Consider the following 16,714-nt stretch of genomic DNA (forward strand, 5'->3'; position numbering starts at 1 on the left):
TACTGTCTGGATGAGGCTTGAACAATAAAGGGTTTACAAATCAGCATAATGAAATATGCAGTAATGAAAAGCTTCATGCACTCTGGCGCATTGAAACATCACTCCTAAGGTCTGAAGTGCGAGTTATGTGTAGAGGGAAGCCCAAAATGCCCTCATAAAAAGCCATAACTGATGACTGGCTCAGAAACGACATTCCTCTTCGATTTATAGTGTGTGCTTGTTCTTAATTGATGAACTGTGCAGACAGTGATTGTTTCACTGGGCAGCTGAGACCACATTCGTCACTGTGTGATTGTGTGGCCCTGTTGAACCTTCTGTGCAGGAGGAGTGTGTCAAAGGTGATATTGTGCATCGAGGCGACCCCCCTCAAGCTCAGTACCACAGTCATGTATGTCTCTCTTAGTCCATCTCTGTGGAACATGAAACCCTGACAGCCTCACTGTGTGCGCATAAGAGCCTGGCACAAGAGGCCTTTCCCATTCGGATGCCATGCCCGCCGCACGGCATCTCTAACCTGGGGAGCTGGACGGTGTCTTGGTACTGATCAGGGCAGGGGGAGATGGAATACAGGGTGCTGTTTAGTGTAAAACTATCTAAGTGACATTTCTGGTAAACTGTGGTGGGAGCTGTGGAGGGGCAGAAAGGCTTCTGATCGAGGGAACAGTGGGAAGCTTGAGGCAGGTACACAAGCCTCAGCCTGGCAGAGGAGTTGAGCGCTACTATGGTTTCTCCTGGCTGAGGGAAGGTGGGCCATAACTTTAGCATTCTTCAGCTATGTGATCCCAAGAACTTGAAACAGCAGCCCCCTTTGAAGCAGACTGAGCTGAACCTTTGGTGATAGAATTGCATGACTCTCTTTTGTTATGCTTGCATGTTGTATCACTCAGCTTTTGTACAGCAAAACGCTCACCCCCCATCTGGTTCTACAGAGGAAAAACTATTGTGGGGCCACAATATCGAGAACAAAAAAATTGTGAAGATAAGGAAATATCAGTAGGTATAGGTTTACTATACTTAGCTTCACATATGTGTACGGTGACAATCATTTACATATATCTTAGGTTACATAGATGGGGAGTTAAGCATAGTACAGTTATACTTCCACGCCCTTATTGTCTGCAAACCACATCCATTAAAAGTCAATATTATGTATGTACTTTTAGCTCCTCTTTCATATAGTCTCACCCTTTGGCTTGAGCATGTCAGGTTCTCAGTGTAAGCAGCTTGAAGTGGAGTGAGAATGGTATTTTATTGTAATATATTGTCATTCATGTGGCACTTTCCCACCCCGTAGAGGCTGAAAGCACTTACTGTAACTGCATAGCTCGACATTTTAGAGGCGCAGTGTCTATATGGTGTGTCCTGACACCTTGTCTAAGCGTTCAAGAACTCAACATGTTTTCAGAATGGTTTGGCTGAAATTGTGAGCTCTGGCTACATGGAGAATTCATACCTAAACTGATGTGGGTCAACCAGTGAGGAAACACACTGCTGAGTAACTGGGAGAGATGAGGGAGAGAGGGTTTCAGCAATGGGTGTTTGGCAAGCTTGGCGCCTACAATGTTTTCTTCCATCTTAACAGTATGTTGGAAGTAAATTAAGTCCAAGCTGCCCTGGCCAGCCGAGCTGGAGATACATTCACTAGCAGAGGCTGCTGAAATGGATAACATGGGATGACATCAGTGGATAAACAGTATACGAGGGGGTTGTGGAATGATAACATTAGGAGAACAGGGGAAACATATGTTATATTAGGGGCAAGTGAGATAGTTGGCCTTGTAAAAGAAGGCGCCTGGATAGCACTGGAAGGGCTGGTGGGGTAGGAAGCATTAGAGAGGGGTTGTTGCCCATATACCAAAACCAGCGGCGGATAAACAGCTTGGAACAGGATTTCTGGATGGATTGCATAACAAGATACATACCTCGGTGTGGACTGTGGGCTGCGGCCTGCTACCTGATTCTGCAAAATAGAGTGAGAAAAAAGGTTCACTTCTGAGACAAAGGTTTCACACAGTGCAAAATATCAGAGCAAGCATCCTCACTATGCACGAGGAGTGCTGGGGGAAGGAAAGAATAAGACCGAATGTCATGGAGGAGGCAGGCAAGATAGACCATGCCAAAGGGTTTACTGCAATAGCACAAAAGGGATATTTTGGGTCGCTGGCACTGACAGTGTATGAAGGACAGACATCTGGAAGAAGATTTCTGTAAAGCTAGGGGAACCTAGATAGCAATGATGTTCTTACGTAGCATGAGAAGGAAGGCAACATGGCTAGTAGTGGGGTTGTTGGATAGGTAGCTTGGAATGCGATAGTTGAGTGGATCTTATGAGGTGGTTGTTAGAAAGGGGATGGGGCATGTAGCATTAGAGCACATAGTTGGACAGATACCAATGAAAGGAATTGCTTGATTGACTGTAAAAGAAAGGTACACAGATAAAGAGGAAGTGAAATATTCAATGGATAGCAAAGGGTGCGGTGATTGGCTAGTTAGAAGATGAGGGAATTATTCATTATATATGTGGCATAGGATTAATTATTGGGTATACAGCCAAGTGAAAACCGGTGCAATAGACTGGGGAGGGGATGCTGGTTAGATAGCATGGAAGTTTTTTATTGGATAGAGCGCTCATGTGGATTTATGGATTGATAGCTTGTGAAGTGCAATTTGGACAGACATCATGATAGAGGATAGCTGGAGAGAGAGCAAGGAAAATATTTACTTGGTTGATAACAAGTTTGAGGGTGGCATGGGAAGGAATGCAGTGCTTAATTTGTAAAAGAAAGAGTGCTGGTGCCCGAAACTTTGCTCTGAAGCCAGCGCCCGGTGCATTAAAATATCAGAACGCAGAATACCACGGCTGGTACTCCTAAAGCACGTCATGCCTATTACTACCAGGCACAGTCTTCCCCTTTATCTCATTCTCAGAGGTTCCTGTTCTCTCCCTTTTTGACGGTTTTGCCATCTTTATCTTCAGTTTTTCCGATTTATCTGTTTTTCACCTCTCCCACTCTCGGTAAACATCTGATGTAGAATAAGTGTCTCTCCCCAAAATAAGTGCTGGTGGCCCCCACCGGCAACGACCGGTTCAAATTAAACCCTGATTGTTGGATGGATTGCATGGGAGGGAGTTGATACTTAACACAAAAAGGGTGGCTGGTAAAGGTAGCATGGGTGGGGCTGTCAGGGTAAATAGCATGGAATGAACTAATGGTTAGACTGACTAGCAGAGGCTGCTGAAATGGATAACATGGGATGACATCAGTGGATAAACAGTATACGAGGGGGTTGTGGAATGATAACATTAGGAGAACAGGGGAAACATATGTTATATTAGGGGCAAGTGAGATAGTTGGCCTTGTAAAAGAAGGCGCCTGGATAGCACTGGAAGGGCTGGTGGGGTAGGAAGCATTAGAGAGGGGTTGTTGCCCATATACCAAAACCAGCGGCGGATAAACAGCTTGGAACAGGATTTCTGGATGGATTGCATAACAAGCATAAGAGACAATTGTCACAAAGTACACAGGAAGGGCTGCTTATATCAATAGTAGGGAAGGGTTTAATTGGGTGGGTTGCATGAAGTGGGCTGGAATCAATAGTAAAGGAGTTGCTGCAAATAAATCCTAGCAGGGAAATGTTGCCTGGATAGCTACAATATGAATGGCTGAATAGACAGAATGGGGGTGAGTAAGTGGGCAAACAGTGACTGCCACAATCTGGAAACTGTACAATGTGTCAGCTTCCTGGCTATTGGTCCCTGGACACTTACATGACTCATTGGTTGCGTCGACTCGCTGTTGGGTGACATTCTGGGCATCCATCCATCAGAAAATGTTGGAGTGTATGGCGGGATATTCTTCCCGTTGGGCCAGTCTGCTCTGTGTGGAGTGAACATAGATGTTAATGCCCAAAGACATCATTCCAGTAAGTGTATCATTTATTTACCAGCATTGCAAGGAAAATACACATAATAATCCTTGAGCAGGGCTACCCAAGTTTCACAGTGAATCCTTAATAAAACCATTAATAATAGCCTCTGGTGTGGTCATTGCTTTCTCTGAAATAATTGAGATTGTGGACAGGGAGTTTTGAGCTATCACAGGCCTGAGGATTCATTAGAGCATGGAGTTTGGAAGGCCTGACATAGTGATTCTTTGAAATCGATGTCAGGATTTCACCCCTTCAAAGTACACATGTATGTTGAGAGTAGGGGACAATTTTATTTCCGATCTATGGTGTCCTTGTGTGGTTGATTTAAGGGAGTCTGGCAAGGCTTGGAGAACTTATGGTTCACTTATATAGTGGATCAAAGTATCCTTGTTATGATGGGTCTGTGGTTTCCTGGTATTACAGATCTAGGTTTATCTGGTACTGTCTAGGTTTCCTGTCATGGTAGGTCTAAAGCTTCCTGGATATGGAGGGCAGAGGGTTTGCTGGTATGGGGAACCGGGCATAATTTAGGATGATTTGGATAGACTTCCCCGGCATGGTTGATCTAAGGTTCTCTGTAATGCTATTTTTGGCTTTGTTAATCTAGAGTTCTATTTTATGAGGGATCTGTTTCATCTATATGTTTATTTCAAAGTCCTCCATATTTGTGGTTTTATGGTTCTGTGGTACGATGGGCTCTGGTTCTCTGACATGGATGATTTTCGGTTCTCTGGAAGGGTGACTTCAGAGTTCCCTTTTTTAAATGTTGAGATCCACTCCTTTCCAGGTTACAGAAAGTTACTTCTCTGTTTGGTTCTCTATATGCACAGTTGTGTTGCAGATACTGCAAGATGCAATGTCTGTCTATAAATACTGTTGGAGTGCTCATAGCTCTTGACATGCCCAGTAGGAGTAGCAATACTGGTTTTTAATGGTTTAAATCATTCTTTTAGGCGATTGCGGGTGAACCGTAAACATGAACTTGCAGTGGTCTAGGGCTTGTTCACAACATCAGTGTCCTGCAGTGCTCTGTTTGCCACTTTATTATTCAATCTATATATCAAGCTCTTTTGAATTCACACTTTGTTGGGAGATCCACTGGACACACACTACTGAAGGATCTCCTGGGAACACCCTGCTAAGAGATCTCCATTTCATACTTTGCAAACACACTCTGCTAGTAGATCTTATTGTAGTACGTTGCTGATACATCTCCTGCACATATTTTGTTGCAAGGTCTCTTGGGCAGATTTTGCTGGGAGCTTCTATTAGATGCATTTTTCTTGGAGATCATGTGGACACACCTTGGATGGAGATCCCTGGGACCAACTGTTTTGCGAGATTTCCTGTATGCTTCCTTCAAGTAGATCTCCTGGGAACACGCTAAGATCTGGAAACACTCTGCTGAGAGAACTGCTGACTATAATTTGTTTGAACAGCTCCTGGAAATAGCCAGTTGAGTGACTTTACAGATCCATTCTAGTGGGAAATCTTTTGGACACACTCAGCTGGGAGATGTATTGGTCAGATTCAGCTAGGATATCGTCTGGCCCTCTGAGATCAATGGGTCCAGGGGTAGTCAGTGTCTACTTGGTAGAATCCATTGTCTTTAATCACATATGGTGTTTCAAGCCTTTAGACAGTATTGCACTCCAACTGGATTGAGCTTTGCACTCCTGACTATCCAACCTTAGCTTGGACAGCAGCCATTGCTCATTTGCTGGAGGTGCTAGCTAGTAGGTTTAGAACAAGGATCCCCAAAATGTCTGGAGTGGGCTCCAGCTCTGTAATGATACATCTGACATGTATTGAGAGTGGACTACAACAACCATAATGCATTGTAATTTTGATGATGAAGGTTTGATTTGTCTTCCCAGTCCCTTAATGGTGATCCGTTCCCACAGTATGACTAATGTTATTTCTCGAGTATCATGACATTGTGGTTTCAACCAGAGCACCTAATACAGCAGTTTAGTATACACAGAGACACACCACACATAATTTGCATGTAAATAGGGTGATTCATTTTTAAGCATAGATGTGTGCAGTCAATTGACTCTAGGTTGTCAGGAGTTCCTGGTGTAGTGCAGATGTTTGCCTTGCTGGCATTTGTTATGTGGGTGTCCAAGGGAAATGAATGCGTTGCTTTTGGGTATTTTGCTCAACGTTAATTGAGATATGCCTTGGAAAAATCTAAGCATGGGCGGATTTTGCGAATTGGCAATCCGCAAACTTTCGTATTTACGGATTCGCAATCTGCAAAATCCGCGAACTCTCGCGAATTTGCGGATTTTTTTTTGTGTTCGCAAGGGTTTCTGCCAGTTCGCGAGGGTTGTCTACCAGTTCGCAATTGCGAACTTACTTGTCGGCTCGCAACGGCTGCGACTATGTTGTTTCTACGTCTGGTTCATCATCACAGGTTCACAGCACCCTCTGTTTCACCACTGCCACCCTCTGGTACACCCATGCCACCCTCTGGTACATCACTGCCACCCTCTGGTTGGTTTATCACTGTAGATTATGGGGGTGAAAAAAAGCAAGCACACCTGCCCTGCTTCAACTGACATGAATTAATTTGGGGTTGATTAATGTGTCACTGAATTTAAACTTCCAGTCTGGCTGGCACCTGCTTCCTTATCTGTAATTTGTTTTCTGTTGCAGTGCAATTTTGTTTTCACAGGACCTTTGTGGCCTACTTGTAGCTATTCTATGAGCCTGCTGTGAGGGTCAGAGCAGGGTCATAGAATAGTTGCAAGTAGGCAACTGAACTCTGAAGGGGCCCCTCAGGAAGCACTACAGGGAATGGTTACTCATGATAAGATTAAACTTTTGCACCTGCTGAGTGCTTTCAGTTTTGCAAAAATCCAAATATCCAGCAGCATCCACAAAAAGTAATCCTTCCAGGCACTACAGGGAATGGTTACTAATGATAAGATTGAACTTTTGTACCTGCTGAGTGCTTTCAGTTTTGCAAAAATCCAAATATCCAGCAGCATCCACAAAAAGTAATCCTTCCAGGTCAAGATCCAAATCAAAGTGACCAGCACATGAAGAAAGCACTGGGAGGAGCCTGCTGGACAGAAACAGGAAGTTGGAGACTGTGGGGCACTTCCTCCCCCCCCCAAAATGGACTCCAAAACCAGCTAGTGGAGAAGTGTGGCTCAATGGTTAGAGCGGCAGACCCTGATGCAGAGGTCTAGCCCGGGACCAGGGTTCAATTCCCCGCCTCGGCGGGTCTTGAGCTAAAAAAAAAAATTCCACGGACCTGATAATTCTCGCCTCGGTGTCTATTCCAATCATGGAGTCCCACTCTGCAACTCTGGGCAATAGCTTGCTTAATCTCCACAACGGCCCCCACAACGCTAACAATGCCTGGCCTCCACCTTGGGGGTGCCCAGGAGTGGACACCTCACAGGGAAAGCCAGGATGGGTTCCACAGCGGTATTCGTACAAGCGCCTTGAGACCCTTGCGGGTGAGTAGTGCGCTATACAAGTATCAATTTACATTTACAATTTAGGTAAAGCCTGTCCACCATGAATTCGTTTCCATGTATTTATTTCTGTTAATCTAAAAAAAACCAGAGGTTTCATCTGTAGCTCGGGCTGGGTAAAGATGACGCATGGTACAGGCCTGCTTGGGGGTAAGCGTCGATGTTTCTACCCGACTTGAAAGCATAGAGGGTAATTAGTTCCTCAGCTGGTAGGTCTTCCTCAAGACAAAGGGACGAGGGGGGAGGAAACCTATTCAAGATGCTCGTAGATCAGGGCTCCCGGGATTGCAAAACCTGCAATAGGATGTCTTCCCCCTTGTCCCTCTGGCCTGAGGAAGACCCACCAGCTGAGGAACTAATTACCCTCTATGCTTTCACGTCGGGTCGAAACGTCGACACTTACCCCCAAGCAGGCCTGTACCACAACCACCATTACCCCGCCCGAGCTACAGATGACACCTCTCTGCTTTTTGGAAATTACCTGAAATAAATACATGGAAATGAATTCATGGTGGAAAGGCTTTATCTAACAGGGTTTGTTGTCAGTTAGAACCAGTTACCTCCTAGAACGATTATAATGATGTTTGTGTTTTGAATTCTTTTGACTTTGATTTCCCCTCCTTTCACTTTTACCTACTTCACACATGAGCACCATCTTTTTGCACCCCCTTCTTGGAGCAACCTCTCCTCATTAATAATGAGTATGGTAGAGTGTTTAACATTTGTTCAAATTAATCTGCGAACAATAAACAAATGTTTATATAAAACTAACAGATGCCAAGTATGTTTTTATGCTTGATGTACATCCAAGGATTTTGGTTATTCTTCATTGTTATATGTGATGACTTACGCATTAAGATTAAGAGAATTTGGGAAGATGCGGAAAACAATAGATTTAGGTATTGATTAAATATTGGAATTTTTGATTTAGCTGATGCTTTAGCCCCTCAAATTCCTGCACAATTGCAAAATAACATAATTTCTCACCTAGTTACCATCCAAGCATCTCCCAGACTCTTCCACGTATTTCTTTCTTGCTCAGTCACGCAGGAGTTCAGCAGGTTGATTGCCTTCTGGGTCAGTAGAGGGGAGATAACAGAAGGCGCCATATCTTTTCGGGGACAGTTTGGCAAGATCTGGAATTTGGGGAAAGTCAAAGAGTGATATATTAAAGGACTCTAAAATGCAGGGCTGCACAACTAGAAATGCCCAGCTCAACAAAATGTGGTCTTTGCTAATATTTACACGTTTGCTCCTCAGCAGAAGCACATAAATACATTAGGATGAAGGCCAAGATTTACAAACACTTTGCATCGGATTTGTGGTACTTTTTTAACACAGACTTAACTAAAAGTATGGGTTGGTATTTACAATTGTGTTGGAGTGTAATCCAAAGTAATGAAACTCACAGTCTTGCATTGCTTTGCATCAAAGAGGCGTTCTATGGGTGGTACATGGGAATTCATGTGCATCCACCCATGGATTTTGGTGCAAATCTATATTTGCATAGATTGTAGACATGGATTTGCACAAAAATATTGTGCATCCCCGAGCCTGGCGTTAAAAGAAGAAATACTTTATTTGTCCTTTTTTCCTTCTCTACATTTGTGCTACATTCTGCAGCACATATACTAAAGAGGAAATTGCCTTTTAGCAAAGTTTTTGATGAAGAGGGGACACCTTCCTACAGAAAAACTATGCTGACCACAACATAGACACCCTTGCACTATGGTGCAAGGGTGTTTGCGTTGGTACATAGTAGCATAAAGTGCGCTAGTGCAGAGACAGAGCAGAACAGCACCACTTCTTTGTAGACATGGCAACTTTCTGCTCTCTCTGGTTCACATAAATCAGGGAAGCGACTTGCTGCACTGCATTGCAAGATTTATTTGAAAATGTGGCCAATAATACTTGCTTTGGGGCTGAATAGATGCTGCTTATACAATAAAAGCAACTCCCATTTTCTTTTATGTTGCTAAGAAGAAAGGAAAGGTTACTTACCAGTAACACTAGTGTTGTGGTATAATACCTGCTACAGGTTCTCCTATTTTCGGCAGTGCAGTTGTAGTACCATCTTGTAACCACATTTCCTGAATTTCTCTGCTTATGTCTGGAATGCTGAGAGTGAATGGTGATGTAATAGACTGCTGATGTGTGCAGAGGGACGCCTATAATTAGTTATAGTTTGTGTTAGGATGAAACCCTGATTAGAGCCACCTATGCAATGCAATACCTAATGATTGATTACATAATTGATTTTATTAGTGCAACACACTACCACCATGAAGTTACTTGGCACTAAAAAATACAAATCGAAGAAAAAAGCCAAGTAAAGGAGACAAACTAAAAGTAAGGCATAAATGAACGAGAGAGCGTTCATGCTAGAAAACTGGGTCTTCAGCATACCTGCTAACAGAAAATATATGAATTCTGGGTTTTTTTGGAAGATAGAGAAGTGTTCCAGTGAGTGAAGTGCCAAAGGAAGAGTTCTAAATTCCCAGTACTAAGCATCTTAAAGAGAATCCTCGGGAGTGCAGCCTCTCAAATTTGTGTGAGGTTAAGAAGCATAGGTTAGTCGAGCAAAGGGTGCGTGGAGGACAGTGCTTAATTTGAGCCCGTGTTGCCGGTAGGGACCACTGGAACACATTTCTGGGACTGCCGCTTTTTTTTCTCATTAGATTTTGACGGAGTGCAAGAGAAGGCAAAATACACAAAGGGGAAAGAAGGAGGAAGAGAAATACAGACAAAGCACCACAAAGGAAGAACGAAGGGACTGACAAGAGTTAGTTAAAGTGTGGTACTATGTGGTAGTGGAGTAATGAGGCCTGAGGTGAATTGAAGATTGTGCAGCCTTGGTATTCAATAGTGCCGGCTGCAGGCTTCTGACTAGAGCTTTGAGCAGTAGCACTTTTACAAATTAGGCACTGGAGTTGGTATATAGAGATAGAGATACTTGTTATGGTATGGTAAGTTATGTTATCTCAGTGGATTTGTGGAGAGCAGCTTATCACCCGTGGGGGTATCAAGGCGCTAGGCAGGTGAAAACTGAGCCTAGGAGTGGTCAGTGGAGGGACAGAGTGCTAGTCAAAGAGCCAGGTCTTCAGCTTCTTTTGGAATTCCAACAGCGAAGTGGAGATCCTCCTGAGGTGGACAGGGAGGACATCCCACCACTTCGCCTTGATGTGGCAGAAGGACCAGCTCCTGGCTCTGCTGCTGAGTATGTGGGATGCTTGGGAGAGGCAGAGTGAAGGTGTCTAGAGGGTTGATGGGAGTGATGGTGGTGGTTGAGTTAGAAGGGTCCGGTGTTGTGTAGAGCATTGAATGCCTCTGTGAGGAGCTTGAACTGGGAGCTGGAGCCAGTGCAGCTGCCTCAGATGGTGAGTGATGTGGGTACTTGGAGATATAAGATTTCTCTCACTAGTAAGGGGCACTATGAGCTGTGCTTTGGTCAGTGAATATTTTACCAGAAGCCAATCAATTAATTTCCGTGCTTTAGAAACATGAACACATTTTCTGAGTCCGCAGATGGCCCTGCTTGATGCATTCTGAACCCCTTGTAGCGTAGCCAAAATATAGGAGGGCAGACCTAAATACAGACTGTTTTTTCTTATAATTTGTTTTAACATTGAACATAATGCATGGCCCCAGGTTTATGCACACAGATGGAGCATAACCTTCCAAGTAAATATAGCACAATCTTCTACATGCCAAGAAATGAGCACGTCATGCATCCAAAGTCAATTATGTATAGACCATGAAGTCAACAGCACACAGCACTTAGGTGTTCCACCCCTTCAATGTCATATTGTTCTACTTATAATTAAGACACCCCAACACCTCTATGGCATACTCCAGTGCCCTTCAAATGTTAAGGATACAATACAATAGAATGTATAAAGCATGCAGCTGCTTCTGAAGAGGCATACCAGTGCCAGTGGCTTAAACGGGAAACAGGCATTTTATCAAACCAAGAACAGGGGGGAGGCCTATATATTGAAAAGATAGGTCTTCAGAAGTTCCTGATACACTGATTCGGTGGGTGAAAAGCAATGAGTCAGATACAAACAGTTCCAAAGTTTGACGGTCAAGAAGGAAAAGTAGCGAGCACCTCTTCTTGCCTTGCAGACCCTAGGAACACGTATACATTTTGGACCATTGGAGCCCAGTGATCACGTCTGTTGGTAGGGATGAAGTCTTCTTTTTTAGTAGAGGGTGGCCTTTATGCTAGCAAAGCCCTGAAAGCGAATGCTAGAGCTTTAAATTTGATGCAGCTGACAATGGGCAGCCAATGTAGACTGCGCAAGGAGGCCACAACAGAAAATCAAGCTGGGATCTTCAGAATCAGCCAGGCTGCAGTGTTCTGAATAATCTGCAGGGGGTAAAGCATATACAATGGTAAACCCATGTAAAGGCTTATCGCACAATCAGGTTTTGAGGTCACCAAGGCATGAATGACGGATTTACGCTTTTCCTCGGAAATCAAATGGATCATCTTCCTGATTTATTTCAGCATGAGGAAACAACTGGCTGACACAACTCGAACCTGAGGTTCGAAACACAAGTTGAAGTCAAAATTGACTCCTGGATTTCTTACCACAGATGATGGAGTGGGGTTGGGGGAGTTACCTAGCTCTGAGGGTCACCAGTTGTAGGCGTCTGGGTGACTGTCAGTTCCAAAAAAGAGTATCTCTGTTTTGTCAGAGTTCAGTTTGAGGATGCTCACATTCAGCCACTCGCCAATGGCCCCCACCCTACACCCTAAGATATGCCCAAATGTCATTGGGTCTTCATGCTGCTTGTTGCATTGTGGAGAAATGTACCTCACCTGAGCCACCTGGCGTGCGTAAGGAGAAGCCCCTTCATTCATTGTATAGCTATTGCAAACAGTAATAGTATTGCAGTTAAACATCTCACAGATTTAGGTACATCTACCACATCTCCCAGTATGGCCAGTCAACCCTCTCTTGACAAGTAGTAGTGTAATGATTTCCCAGCAGAATCTCACCTGTCTACCTCCTCATCCTAGTCTAGGAAATTCAATATGCAGAGATCGAAAGAAACCCTGAGACAGTGGGCTGGAATAGATAGTTTAGAAACTTGGACACAACTACTGTTTTTAATATTGCTATTCTGCTGGATAGTGACAGAGGTAGCCGTATCCACCGGTCTATTTGCATGCAAAGCTTAGTAACCACAGGGCCATAATTAACCTTACTAAATTGCCATATCTCGATGTATCATAATTCTCAAGTATCTTATGTTTTCCTCTTTCCAGAGTAGAAGTTAGTTTCAAGTGAATGTTTGAGTGGCCGATGTCAGCGAATAAATTCCTTATTTGCTCCAATTCACAAATAGCCCTGAAGAGAACCCGAATTTCGTGATTTCGTGGAGCACTGGCATAAGTTTGCTCTCTGGGGGCCATATTATCAAGGACGGCGATAACATTATCGCCGCTTTAGCGGGAGGAAACTGCCGCTAAAGCGCCGATAAAGGCCTTGATAATACGCCCTTGTGAATTCCCATAGAAGCCCAGGTTCACACCAGAACCTCGGCTTGATATGGGAATTCACAAGGGCATATGATCAAGCCCCTTATCTCCGCTTTAGCGGCAGTTTCCTGCCGCTAAAGCGGCGATAATGTTATCGCCGTTTCTGATAATATGGCCCTGGGTTTTTAATGAAACACAATCTCGTATGCACACATGGAAAGTATCAATCATCTGCTATTGAAGGACAGCCCGCTTTGTGCACAATGTTGCCGATGAGTCCTTCACTATGGCAAATAGAAGCAGTGATGGGGAACATCCTTGTCTAGTAACTATGGTGACTTATATTGATTCTGATGTCAAGTTGTTGATTTTTGCGTAGGCAGACCGATTTGCACATAAGACATTTATGACTGTGCACATAAAATGCCATTTTAGCGAGTCAAAGGCCTCCTCTGCATATAGAAAGGCCATAATAGCTGAAATATCAGGGTCTATGTGGTACATTATTGCGAATATAGTAAACATGTTAAGCGCAGAAGATCTGGGGGTAAAGATCCGGCAGGGCCACTTGCCTTATTTAATTTAATTTAATTTAAAAATATTTATAGAGCGCGCTTTTACCCAGCGGTTTCATGGCGCTATGAGTGAACCATAAGTCAGCAGCATTAGGAGAGGGTTAAGTGGCATAAGCTAATGTGAAGAGATGGGTTTTGAGGTCCTTCCGGAACTGGAGGTAGGAAGGTGATGTCCGCAGGGCAACAGGAAGGGAGTTCCAAAAAATTGGAGCCAGAGCAGCAAACCTCACTCCACCGACCCTTTGTTTTTTAAAGCGGGGGATAGCTAGCAGGGCCAGGTGAGTGGAGCGAAGTTCCCTGCCAGGAAGATAAGATTTAATGGCAGAGCAGATGAACTCTGGGGCGGTGCCCGACCTGGCCTGGTAGGTAAGGCAACCTAGTTTAAAAAGGGCGCGCTCTTTCACAGGAAGCCAATGCAGTGCTTTTAGCAGTGGTGTGGCTCGATGGTACTTCGGTAGGCCGTGAATCAGGCGAGCAGCCTGATTCTGCACTAACTGCAAGCGATGGATTGCATAGGCAGGAGCCCCGTTATAGATTATGTTCCCGTAATCTATACGGGATAGCACCATGGCCAAAATGATTATTTTTAAAGCAGAGGGGGAAAAAAAACGGGAAACTTTCCTGATTATTCTGAGGGAGAAAAAACATGAGGATACCACAGAGCTAACCTGCGGATGGACAGTGAGTTGTGGGTTTAGAAGGATCCCAAGAGTTTTTACTGTGGATACGGGGAGTGGAGGTACACCAAGGGATGGGGGCCAGAAGGAAGGGGACCATGGGCTGCAACCACCTCCGGTCAGGACTAACTCGGTCTTGTCCGGGTTGAGTTTGAGGTGGTTGCAGTTCATCCAATCCTGGATGAATGTCATAACTGTACGGACATTCTGGGCGGATGAAGATGGATGGGAGAGGTTGAAAATTAGTTGGAGGTCATCTGCGTAGTTGAACACGGTGACCTCCAGCTGCTGTAACATAAAAATGAGGGGATATATGTATAAATTAAACAAAAGAGGGGAAAGTGATGAACCTTGAGGGACCCCGCACTCTACCTTGCGGGAGGCCGCGGTGAAATCAGCCAATTGGACCGCCTGGGCCCTCCCAGTGAGAAAGGACTCGAGCCATAAAAGGGCCGAGCCCTCTATGCCCGCCGCCCTGACACGGTGGAGAAGGATGGAATGGTCCACCGTGTCAAAAGCGGCGGACAAATCTAGGAGGATCAGGGCTTGCGGGAGGTTGATGTCAATGCCTTCGCGCAATTTGTCCATTACTGAGATCACCACTTTCTCAGTAGAGTGCAGGGGACGAAAGCCGGCTTGACAGGGAGAGAGGCAGTGATTTGCCTCTACGTGAGTGCTCAGAGTGGTCGTGACGTGACTTTCAAGGACTTTTGCTAGGTAGGGTAGAAGGGAAATGGGGCGGTAATTGGAGGGGGAAGATGAGTCGGCATCAGGTTTTTTTATGATTGGTATGACGACCGCCGATTTGTGTGAGCTGGGGACCATACCGTGTACGAGCGAATCATTAAGAAGGGTCAGGGGGGGCGTGGGACAAGTTGAATATATTTTCTTGAGGATGTGAGCAGGGGCAAAGTCCAAAGGAGAGCCAGATTTGACCCGGTGGAGCAGGGGGAGTAATGTGTCGTTGGTTAACAGCGGGATGTTAGTGAGTTTGAGGGTGGCAGGGGGCGGGGAAGGATTAACAAATGTGGGGGAGGGCAATGGGATATTGTGTTTGATTTTAATAACTTTGTCAATGAAGAATTCATTGAGCAAATTGCAGAGGGACTGGGAAGGGGGGGTGATGGCCGTAGCTCTGGTGGATGATGCTAGCTCATGGATGGTGGAAAAAATTTCCTTAGAACGGGATTCGGCTGTCATAATCCTGCCCGTGTAATATTCGGTTTTGGCTGCAAGGATGCCCTTTTTATAGGTATGCAAGACAGACAAGTAAATTGTCTTCTGTGCGGGGCTATAGGTTTTCCTCCAGGCTCGCTCGGCCCTTCTTGCAGCTAGTTTCTTTTGCTTGAGGTCTGGAGTAAACCAACGGTTGGCTGCATGGGCCCGCTTGACTGTGAGTCGCCTTAATGGAGCAAATTCGTCGGCCGCCAGGGTAAACCAGTTGTTAATGGCGGCCCACTGGGAAGTGGCTGCAAGGCCAGAGAGATCAGGGCTGGTTTTGGCCAAAGTTGAGCAGAAAGAGGGTAAGTCTGCTTTGCCCCATTTCCGGACCCAAGTATTTTTGGGGAGCTGGGGTTTGGCAGGGGGTGCTAAATCGAGGGAAAATGTGATGATGGAATGGTCTGACCAGGAACATGGGGATATGTTTGGGGACGTAGATGGGACATTTAGCGACCAAATTTGGTCTAGTATATGGCCATGTATATGGGTAGGACTGTGAATGATCGACAGGAAATTCAAGCTGGTCATCAAACTGGTGAACTCTTTTGATTGAGAACTTTCGGCAGGATCGTTGGGCCAAAAGTTGAAGTCCCCTAAGACTAATACAGAGGAGTTGTTAATTACTAGAGTTGCCAGAAGAGTCTGAAGGCTAGAAAGGAAGGAGGGCGTGGATTGGGGAGGACGGTAGATTAGAACAATAGTGAGGGGAGCCAGATGGGAAGTTGAACGAACTGCAAGAAGGTCTACGTCAGGAATAGGGGGGGAAGGAAGAACCTGGAAATTAAAGTTGGTTCGGGCTATTAAGGCCACTCCTCCTCCCCGCCTGCCTTCTGGGCGGTCGGCCCGGATGGCGGAGTATGAAGGTGGTAAGGCGGCAAGCACATTGGGCAGGGAGTCAGCCTTGAACCAGGTCTCGGTTAGGAATAGGAGATCTGGGTCATGAGAGTCGATATAATCAAATAGCTCATATTGGTGACTGACCGCAGACCTGGTGTTTAAAAGTGTGGCCGAAGTGTCAGGTGAAGTGGCAGGGAGGGGCAGTGGCGGGACGGAAGCAGAGAGAGGAGCAGAGGACAACGAGATTAGGTGTGGAACAGTCCCAGGAGGATGGTGAGGGGGAGGGGTATATAAACCAAGATGCACCAAGTCAGTAATTATAGAGGGGGCAATGGCGCCAGGAGCCCAATACGAGCATAGCTGAGAGGATGAATATGTGACAGGACTAGTAGCATCCCATGCCCCTAGCCCCGACCGGTCGCGGACGGGCGCAGACGGGCTTAACTCAGGCGCAACTCCGGCGCGCCTTCGTCGCGCCCGCTGCGCCCGTCCGCT

At 45.3% G+C, this 16,714-nt stretch overlaps 1 protein-coding gene across 2 annotated transcripts in view; it reads right to left on the reverse strand.

Moving 5' to 3' along the window:
• The window catches only part of EPS8L3 (EPS8 signaling adaptor L3), a 196,698-nt gene that overhangs the window by 44,039 nt on the left and 135,945 nt on the right, over positions 1-16,714 (reverse strand). For both annotated transcript variants that reach the window (XM_078644784.1, XM_078644786.1), the window contains exons 13-15: positions 8,409-8,557; positions 3,770-3,878; positions 1,923-1,960 (exon numbers count right to left, since the gene is read on the reverse strand). In XM_078644784.1, coding sequence (XP_078500910.1) covers positions 1,923-1,960; positions 3,770-3,878; positions 8,409-8,557 — 296 coding nt within the window. The remainder of the gene's footprint in view (positions 1-1,922; positions 1,961-3,769; positions 3,879-8,408; positions 8,558-16,714) is intronic.

Source organism: Lissotriton helveticus, chromosome 5_1 (assembly GCF_964261635.1).
Source record: "Lissotriton helveticus chromosome 5_1, aLisHel1.1, whole genome shotgun sequence".
Lineage (NCBI taxonomy): Eukaryota > Metazoa > Chordata > Amphibia > Caudata > Salamandridae > Lissotriton > Lissotriton helveticus.